The sequence below is a fragment of the Galeopterus variegatus genome, unplaced genomic scaffold, assembly GCF_000696425.1.
Source record: "Galeopterus variegatus unplaced genomic scaffold, G_variegatus-3.0.2 Scaffold2768, whole genome shotgun sequence".
In the NCBI taxonomy this organism is placed as follows: domain Eukaryota; kingdom Metazoa; phylum Chordata; class Mammalia; order Dermoptera; family Cynocephalidae; genus Galeopterus; species Galeopterus variegatus.
Window position 1 is genome coordinate 15,625 of NW_007728879.1, and position 10,775 is coordinate 26,399.

At 37.8% G+C, this 10,775-nt stretch overlaps 1 protein-coding gene across 7 annotated transcripts in view; it reads right to left on the bottom strand.

Moving 5' to 3' along the window:
- Positions 1–2,233: 2,233 nt before the first annotated feature.
- The window catches only part of OSBPL6 (oxysterol binding protein-like 6), a 212,173-nt gene continuing 203,631 nt past the window's right edge, over positions 2,234–10,775 (bottom strand). For all 7 annotated transcript variants that reach the window (XM_008582929.1, XM_008582927.1, XM_008582928.1 and 4 more), the window contains 6 exons: positions 10,151–10,229; positions 8,708–8,852; positions 6,593–6,737; positions 5,288–5,414; positions 3,420–3,542; positions 2,234–2,405 (listed from right to left, as the gene is read on the bottom strand). In XM_008582929.1, coding sequence (XP_008581151.1) covers positions 2,297–2,405; positions 3,420–3,542; positions 5,288–5,414; positions 6,593–6,737; positions 8,708–8,852; positions 10,151–10,229 — 728 coding nt within the window. In that variant the 3' untranslated portion in view covers positions 2,234–2,296. The remainder of the gene's footprint in view (positions 2,406–3,419; positions 3,543–5,287; positions 5,415–6,592; positions 6,738–8,707; positions 8,853–10,150; positions 10,230–10,775) is intronic.

The following is a 10,775-nucleotide window of genomic DNA, read 5'->3' on the forward strand; positions in this document are numbered from 1 at the left end:
TGCTTCCCTGATGGGTCCTGGGTTCTCCCAACTGCCTGACTGATGTCATATTGGTCACCTTATTCCTCACCTTCTCACTTCTCTATTTGTAATTTTTCTCAATTATAACCCAAATGCTAGGTACAGCAGTGCTTCCCTGATGGGTCCTGGGTTCTCCCAGCTGCCTGACTGATGTCATATTGGTCACCTTATTCCTCACCTTCTCACTTCTCTATTTGTAATAGCTTTAGTTTGTAGGAATCTCTTATATTTAGGCTATTTTGAGATTGTTCAGGGAAGTGCTAATAAGTATAGACCAGAACCACGTAAATAGTATTTAAAGCTTTACCAATCGTAGGAGAACAGACTTCTGTGAGGAAGTCAATAGGATTCTAATTAAAATTAAAGGCATGTATCTCAGGATGCAGATAAAAGGACATCAAGATGAATGAGCAGAAAAAGGATCAATAACAAGATTTTACTACCACACTTTATATATAATTCTCTAGGAACTATAGATTTAAAATGGGAATTAAAGGAATTGAGAAGTATAGGGAGAGCGTTATTTATGAGAATGCTTAGATCTGGTGATGGATTAGAGAATTTACATGATAAGGAAATTCCATTGTAAACTACTGCAAACTGTACATATAATACATGGACTCAAATGAAAGAAAGGATGAGTTTCAGGATAACTAAAATTTTGTAGTGGAGACTTTAGAGTTTTCCCTTCTGCTCTCGTCAGCAGTTTTTTTATTTGATGGTGTTTTAGCCATTGTCAGGAATGCTTTGCTGAGAAAAAAACAACACTAAAATCAACATCTCATAATGAAACATAAAATGTCAGCAACCTTGTTATCAAAGTTCAAAATAACACAAAGTCTGATGGTAAGAATCTAAGAATAAAAATCTAAGAATAAAATATATGTAACTTTATATATAATTCTCTAGGAAAATCTCTGAAACGATTTTTTTTTTAAAACATACAGCCCTTTATATAGTCATCTATGTGCAGAAACTTAGGAATACTGATTCAAGTTTCCTACAAAAGCCTCTGGGTATTAGTGGAGGAAAAACAAATCCTAAAGTATGCAAAACATATTTCTGCTACCCCTCCCTTTTCAGGATGAATAAATCCCTTAAGTTTTATAACTCTGCCAATAGCAAGCTAAATGCTTAATATGTAGTCATGTATCATATAGAATCATTTGATGAAATATGATTTTGCATAAAACTCATTTAAACAATGTGAATAAGCTACTAGATCTCTTGCTTCTGTTCTCAGTGGAATGTGACTGGTGCCAATGTGACATGGGGTGGCTAGACATGTGGATTACATGGTTCTTCACTCAAAACCAGATATGTTTATAGTACCACTAAGCCCACACAGGAATCCCATATGCTTTTTGTTATTTCCTTCTAAGGTGTAACATTGATGACAAATGTCCAAATCAAATACAGATTTTGCCAAATAATAGGGCACACTGTGAAGTTAGGTAGAAGAGGGATGGTTTATTATCTAGACACAGGACAGGAACTTAATGAGTAACATGGATACAGGGGTCTACTTAGTGCACACCTTTTCCTTCTTGCCCTTCAGACATGTAATACAGTAACCAACTTATCAAAGTAAAGCATGTGTTGTTCACTTTATTTAATCCATTTAAATTAGTCTCATAATTGTTCTAATCAAGAAAATGAATCATGCCATGATTCAAAAGATCTGTCCTTCACATAAACCTATGAGCACACATTTAAAAAATGATTTACTGTACATCTTTGCATTTCTTAAGGCATGAACAATGGCATACAGATGGGACAGGTTCTGAGAAGCATCATGTCTGTTTTGACAAGGCCAGCACAAGCACACCACATCAGACGCACTCAAAGTCTGAACTGACTGCTGTGGCCCAGGGGCTCCTACAATAAGGGGATGGTGCTTCCAGACAATGGACTAAACACGGGGTTTATATGTTGGTTTTAACTCTCTTGATCCACTTTAAGCACCAGTTACAGTTTGTTTTTCTTTAGAAATTCTTCAGACTTTGGATTTTATATTCTGCTCCTTTTATTCTGCTTTCCAAGGAGGGTGAGGATGTTTTTTTAAGGAATATGGTTGCAGCAAAACAGAAAGGATCCAAAAGTGGTTAGGGGTCTTGTCTAATGCACTTCTGAAAGTCCATTATAAAGATGAATAGAAAAGCAAATGGTACTTTTCAGTCGACCCAGAAACCACACGTAGCTATAAGAAACATAATTGTGCATAGTTATTTATTCATTCAGAGTGTGATATGTTGGCTAGCTCTACATTCTCAATTTACCAAAGAACAGGGCTGTCTACTTTGCTGAAGCCAGGGTCCTTTCGAAGCTCCCAGTAGGTGTCGTTAGAAACCCAGGCTTCTCTTTGATTGGCATCAATAACTTTTCTGTGAAAATATAAAAATCAACATTAGCCACACATCACATCAAGGCAACCTGATAATTGGATTATTAGATTGGACATTATACATAAGTGGTACTTTGTAAAGCCAATTAGCGTCCTAGGGGCTAATTATTGATGATTTGACTATTTTCGACCAGAAATCAACTCATTTTTTGTTGTTAAACATTTGAAATGGAAGAGGTAGGGTCATGGGGAGAGGGACTGAGGGCAGACACCAATCACCCCTGGGCAGGACTAGACAGTAAAGAGCCCCAAACAAACTGTAAACAAATACTGCAACTAAGAGCTTGGCCCTGGACCCACAAGAACAGTTTCTGCTTCCCTTGTGGAGAAAAGTACACTACATCAGTAGCTCTAAGAGGCTCTTCAGGGTCTTTGTCCATAGAGCACATTTGAGACATCTGAAAGGCAAGGCTGCATTTCAGTCATGAGACGGCAACTCTAAAGGATATGGGCTTTTTTGTCCTGGCTCTGGAAGGCAACAGATGGATTTGGAAGCTACAGATTAATCTGTGTGCTGTATATATAATCCTGCAAATAATCCTACAATAATCACCTACTATCATACCACAGAGGGACCAAATCTGAACACACACAAGCTTTGTGTGGTAGAAATAAAATTAAATCCTAATGAAGCCAGGATGATCTTATGGGCAGTGGGGTCCCATCAGTCTCTGGGCGAGGGAATAGGAACAAGTTTCTATCATTTTAAAGGGTGTAGCTAAAGAAAAGAGACTTCTGGGTGAGACTCTCACTCTGTTTTGCTGCCCAATAAAAAAAAAAGCTGTACAGAAGAATTTCTTTTTATGGTTACTAACTTTCATATGTGCAAAATCTGACTCAATCTCTTCATTGCCAAAAGCAAAGTCACCAAACTCAGTATAGTTTTTCTACCTCAAGTTCCTGGGATACTAAACTATCTCCCATTTTCTTTTCACCTAGAGCTTCTCTTTGCTTGTGGCAAACATGAACTCATTATGGGAATGAACTGACTTACTTAAAAAATTTTGGTATATGTTCAAGGTTGTTTTCTTCCATGTATCGTCTTCGAGATCTCTGGAGTTCCTCTACTCTTTGCTTCTCTGCTGCTGCAGCTTCTAAATTTCCTTCTTCCAAAAATCTAAGCAGAAAGCAATTGATATTTTAATATACTATCCCCTTTTCTGGGAAAAAACCCCTCATTTGCATAAAATTACATTCTGGTTGCTGGGAACATAACCTACTGAACAGTGACACTCTGATAATGTGTTCCCTCACCTCTGCCCCAGGCCACACTACCTCTGTCTGTCCATCAGTGAACATACTTTCTGTGTATGTGAACTGAATTACTGCACACAGCAATATAACGGTAGGAGTGAAAGGTGAGAGGTTTGGTTTTAAAGACTTTTCTGTGCTGCCTGGGGTTCTACAACTTGGGATTTTCGGGATGACTGCGGATTCCCAGGTAGAACAGCATGAAGTCACAAGGGGCGCTCCTTTTTCAAAAAGCACTTGTTAAAGGCCATAGAATGGAGGATGGTAACTGGCTATTCACCTATTTTGAGAACAGATTGAGAAGAAAGGAGCTTTCCTGTTTAATGGAGGGAGTAAAACTGATAAAAAAAAAAAAAAAAAAAAAAAAAGAAAGGTAACACCTGGGGAAAATTGCTAAAGGCCATAAAATAAGAAATGAATATGGAATGATATTCAGAAAGGGCATTTTTTTTTCTGGCAGCTGGTCGGTACAGGGTTCTGAATCCTTGATCTCCGTGTTATGAACACCACGCTCTACCTGACTGAGCTAACCAGCCAGCGCCAGAAAGGAAATATTAAAATGAAATTGAGGGCCAGCCCGTGGCTCACTTGGTGCTGATAACACCAAGGCCACAGGTTCAGATCCTTATATAGGGATGGCCAGTTAGCTCACTGGGAGAGCGTGGTGCTGACAACACCAAGTCAAGGGTTAAGATCCCCTTACCAGTCATGTTTTTTAAAAAAATATGAAATTGAGAAGGAAAAAGCATACCCTGCGGTGATCTGCAAATGTTTAAATTTCAAAATGAGAGCAAAGAACCAGGATATAATGATACACATTGTACAGGAAGTTTATTGATAAATATGAATGTCAAACAGTGGAACAGCATGTTCTAGAGAGAGAGGTGGGAATAAAAGAGAACTGAGTAGTAGAACATTCAATGCTGAGAACATTTTGGCAGTGAACAGATAAAGCCACAAATATGTGGGAAACAGAAAACTGATTTTGGACAGAATTTGTATGGCACATAGAATTTTGGGGAAAAGTAAAATGAATTTTGTATGAATGGACATCATGAGTACAGAAATATATAACAATAATAAAAAATAAGAACCAGAAGGAATTAAAGGTACTATATTTTGAGTACATCTTGCACCCTGTGGGATCAAAACCATGTTGGGCAAACTCCAGACTTTCACACAAAGCATTTCTGGGTGCCCCTGTAACTTATTCTCTTATTCTTCAGCTTAAAAATTACTCCATGTTACAGATACTACAAGTGTAATAAAAATAAAGAGGGCAAAAAAATTGGATGAAGAGTGATTCTGTATTTAGTGGAGAGTTCATGAATTTGCAGACCTTTGGTAAATTTTGGCTGGGAGAAACTTCTGTTAAAAAATGTCTGTGTTATCTTCTGTGGGGAACTCTGTGTTCAGATAATCTTCTGTTATGATCATCCTTTGAATACTGCTTTACCTCGGGTAGAAAACTCAAATATTGCTGAGTGAATGAGGGAATGAAGGAATGACTGAATGAACAAGTAAATAATGGTGGTGAAAATACGTCTCAATGACCTTTAAAGCCCCATGCCATGATCCACTCTACATCTTAAATACCACTGCCATCATTACCTTTGATCTGGTCGGAATCGGGCATCTGTTGGTGGAAGGAGATCTTTTAGTACAGGATCTAACTCATTGAGCTCAATAGCAAACCTCGTGAAGCCATAGTAGAGCTCATAGTTGGTTGGCATGGAACCTGGAATGAGGCCAGTAAATGACTATGAGAGGCAAAAGGCTTACAGAACTGGAAGCAGCTGACTTACCCTGGTGCTTCATTAATACCCATGCTAACACCAACTCTGTAGTTATAAACACTACATTATAAATTTATTTCAAGTGAATTAAATTGGTGGTATTTTGCTAGGTGGGAAGATTTATGTTGATGATCAGAATTGATAGATTCATATATTTAATAAAACCCCATCTTTAAAACAAAACTTTGCACATTTTGTAGTCTCCACTGGTAAATCACCCCATAATCTTTTTCTCAAATATTCAGATAGTTAACTAAAGGCAAGGGTGATTAACTACTAAGATGTCACCATAAATACATGTTATTTCTTTCCTTTTAAAAAAGAAGATCTAAATTAATATTTATTTGCCTTTTAAAACTAAATTCAAAGGCAAGATCTTAGTATGCTTCGCTCATTGATATATCCCAAGCTCCTACAACAAAGTTTGATGCATAGTCAGTGCTCAATAAATAGTGGATGAATGAATGAACTAACTACTTTGCTAGCAGGAAATTTAAATATTCATTGATATCTCTTAGGAAACCAACAACTAATTTTAAAGTTAAGGATTAACTGATAAAATTCCAATGAAAATAAATGTCATGTTCCATTTATACTTGATATTCAACTATATGCTAATATATTACCAAAACACTCTTGATGTCTTTTATTAAATGTAAACGTATTGTAGCTTTTTGCTGCTGAAGTGAAAAGATCACTTTTTCTGGTAAGTTATTGAATTTGTGGATTATAGATGATTGCAGGCTTTCCTTTGTTTTATTAAAACAGAATAAATAGCATGAGTAAGGATTTAAATTTATATATTTTAATTATCTAAATCCTTTAATAAATATACCTAGCTTTTGAAACGTAGACATTACATTTAGAGCAACTTTTCATGAAGCCTAATCTTTTACCACATGTCAGAGATTTGGCCTCAATTTTTTATCATCAAATATTGGGACTTATATATAATTTACATGGTAAGTATAAATGTAACCATAATTGCCTTAAGCATCTACATTTTTAATCTCACTCTTAAAGGAAACATAAGGTGAATTGTATGGCATGACCTGACATTCCCTTCCCTTCTGTCACTTGTGGTTCCCTCCTGCTTGCAGGATGCTCAGGCCAGTCTCACCTGGTCTCCAGATGCACTTCGCAGAAGGGGCCACACCACAGTAGAGTCCTTCATGCCACTTCCCAAACAGCCGGTGAACCACCTTCCCCTCCTGGTCTATCACAACCCCCTGGACTTCATTCACGTTAGAATTCCAGTAATTGACCTGGAAAAACCAAGCCCCAATTAAGACAGCTGATTGCTTTGATAACACCAATCCCTATGGTTTCCATATGGAAAATTTTCTTAATCTTGAAGTCCCTCATTCAAACCATTTCCAGAAATTTATCTCAAATTTTTTTTTATGGTAGACTGACTTTCTAAGTCTTAGCCCAACTTTTAAGAAAGGGATGATTTCTACTCCATGCTATAACATGAGGAAAACTCAGCTTCTATCCTAAAAAACTAATATTAACTTATAGGTTAGTTACTTTTCCTTAGATCCTCATCTCGAGTTTTCCCCTTGCTCATGGATTTTAATAAAATTCAATCCGCCATGCTGCAGAAATAGTCTGTGAAAAGATTTTCCCAGTATCTTTAAATAGCTAAATTTTACCACAAAACCCTGACGTGGCCCTTTTCTAGCCATGCTCCTTCCCAAGTGGTGAGAAGTCTGTGGGCATTTGCCTACATGGACCCCATGACCCTCTTCCAGGTCAGGCCCCAAGTATGCAGGACCCAAGAATTCCCTCTGCAAATGGCTCTAAGCTTACTCCACAGCTGGCACAGGCTTCTTCCCATCCCCAAGGGCAGACCACCTGCTGGTGTGTGAACCATTAAATCTGAGGGATGGTCAGGGGTGGCTGTTGTGGGCGGTGGGGACAGAGCTTGGATGTGTGAGCTGGATTGTCTCTGTACGTGTATGCGTGTGTATCTGTGTGTGTGCACGTGCATGCATGCAAGACCCTTTGCAGTGCAGAAGAGCTGGTGGTGAGAAAGCGGCGAGGGTGTGGCCAGGACTGGCTCTCCTGCCCAGCCTGGTTTCCAGCATGGAGCTCTGAAGGGTCCAACCTGACCCTGCAGGTTTTGTTATCAAAGGCATCTTTAGGGCAGTCCTGTTAGCTCAGTTGGTTAGAGTGTGGCCTAATAACACCAAAGTCAAGGGTTTGGATCCCTGTACCGGCCAGCTGCCAAAAAGGAAAAAAAAGGTATCTTTGTCAGGGAAAAAGGATAGAACTTATTTATTTGACAGTTTGTACGCTTGATGTACATATTTTAAATAATTACACACATCTGCAAACGTTTGGGGCAGGCCTACACTGAAGTTTGTCACAGCTGCAAGATCAAGTGTACACATTTACTGTCACCTCCCAATAAGAGCACATAATGACCCTGGCTCTTCAGGTCTAGTCACCTCATGAGTCTGTAAGAAAAAAAATGATAGCAAACGTCTCAAGCTAAAATAAAGATACTTAATTACACAAACATGACCTTCGAATATAACTTAAAAGATTTAACTAAGAAAAGAAAATATTAAGGTTGTAAGACTCCAATGTGTTACCTGTTTATCGTGTTAGAATGGGATCCTGAGTAGAATAGATAAAGGGAGTGTGTGGGATTTCTGTACCGTGATGAATCCTGTAGCACACCTAACCAAGCATGGCAGAGAGACTGAGGGAAAGTGGTGTTCTGTGGGCATCTCTAGCCCAAACATCTCCTCTTGTTAATAAAGGTAATGCTTTTTATAATAGTGGCAGGGTTGAATAAGTTTGTAGTGACTGGTAGCTATCATCTACATAGCTGTGCTAGTATTCAAGTATTCTCAGAAAATGACAGATGCATTATAATCAGTTCCCTAAACTAAGATCACTTGAATATGTTGTAATCAAGCAGGAATAGAAATATAGACCTTGGCATAGCCAAGAAGGGTTTTCTGAAATTTTATTTAATGAACTACTAACAGGCTACTTAAAAAAAAGAAAATTCCTTAAAAATAATTTTTTTTTCTGTGTTGAGATGGTCCCTTTTTTGACCTCCATATGTTCAGAAGCCTGCCTGCCTTGAGTTTTCTCACCAAAAATGTCCTTAAGGACCAATGATACCAGACAGATTCACTTGCTCTTGTTGAAGGTAATTGTTCTATTTCTTCCTTGGGAAGCAATTGGTACTATTCCTTTTCCGTTCTATATTATTTACCTTGACAAACGTGAGTTTGCAGATGCAAATACTGCTTTTGGTATTTCTAATGGTTACTTCTCCATAATGTTCGATCCACCTTCTCCCACTGAGGATGTTGTGTATGCATGTGGTGACTTTATTCCACACATAGTAATCTCCGTACCTAGTGAAGAATACAACGTGATTAAAAACAACAGTCAGGAATATTTATGACTGCTTCTACTATTGAGAACATTCTTTGGCCAAAGCTTCCTTTTCCCTCATTTTCCTCTCATTTCTTTCTTGAAAGTTTCTTTGTGGTCATAAATATTTATGACACGATTCACTCATTTAAGGAACATTTAAGTGCTTTTTAAAGCCAAGTGCTAAAGCTACAAAGTTGAATTGGGGCCTACGAGGGCGTGTGCCCTGTGGTGGCTGTGGCGGCAGGCTAGCAGGAAAAGTGTGATGGGGCCGAGCAGGGAAAGGCTTCAGTGACCTACCAAAGAATCTGGATTTACCCTGCAGGTAATGGGCCATCTTGATAGGGTGTGCACTTAAGAAAGATGACCCCGAGAACACTTTCATATTCCTAATTAGAACCAAAGGTACAAGTAATTCTTTGAGAAAAGAGTGACAGACATGACTAAGATGGCACAAGCCTAATGCAAATTCAGAGAAGTAGAGTACAGAAATTCTGCCAAGGAATGAAATGACATAGTTTCAAATCACATTTAAGTTTGCACATTGTGTACATTTTCAAATAAAATGTCATTTCGAAATAAAATAAAATGCTTCTAAGTTTCTAAAAATGTATAAATTGGTACAACGAAGGCACTATATACACTAGGAAACTCTTCCTCATGAATACTCAAATATTGAAAGTTTATTTTCTGGTCCTGGGAATAGCTCCCCCTCCTCATCTTCCTCCACATCCAATCCACCAGCAAGTTCTGTCATTCAAATAGAAAAAAACAAAAAAACCCCAACCAAATAAAGAAACAAAAATTATCAAGCCCTTGGCCTCGATGAAAACTTCAATTATTTTGAAATATTTATAGACTATATCCTCTAGAGCACAACTGTAAAAGGATTCCATCACTCTTCTTTGATAAAATAACTTAGAAATTTAAAGTAGTCCCTGGATCTAAGATGAACTCAAAAGTGAAATTACAAATTGTATAGAAAAAAATGGCTAAAAAGGAGAACTTTTCACATAAAGAGCAAACTAGCATGGTGACTGGGACATGGTAGGTACCTGGTGCTGACTAGTAAGTGAAGATGTGAGGAGACCAACAGGAAGCTTTGATACATGTTTCTTACGCTTTGTTTTTGTGGGTCTATTCACACAGCTTTGATGGAGGTAACAGGACCTTTGGGCACGCAGGGAAATGAATCCTTGGCACCTCCTGGAGTTTAAAATACCCATTTCTGATTTAGAAAAGCAGATAAGAGGCCAAAAGGGAGAGGAGAGCAACATACTTTGGAAGCATGACATTCAGTGTTCCAATGGGCAGGATTTCCATCGACTTCCCCCAGAACTTGTTTTTCCATCTGATATCTAAACAACATAGGCAGAGGACAAGATATATATACTCCACATCTAATCCTTTGTTCTATAAAAACGAACTTTTGTATTACTCTTTACAAAGTCCTTTTGTAATCACACTGATTCTGTATTGTTGATTTAACATGATAAGTGCCTGAAGAAGGCCTAAGGTGAAAATATTTTGAACCAAAAAAAGTCTGTCATCTATGTTTCTCCACAAGATGTGCTCCCTATTTGTTTTTAACTAACAAAACTGGGAGAAGCCTGGAGTCATGTGCACGGGTGTGTGTGGGTGTGTGTGTCTATTCACATACACATATAAACATAGACTCTATTGTGCTTTCATGTCCAAATAATAATAAATGTTGTTATAAGTTTTAATTAAATGGTAAAGATGGTTAACATATATATCAAGCATGAGGTGTAGAGTAACAATTATTGCAGTATGGCTATACGATTGATGTATGTATACATGTTCTCCCCCCTATATAGAATAGTCATACTATTCGGGAGAACAGCAAAAAAAAAAAAAAAAAAAAAAAAAAAATTAAAAAAAAA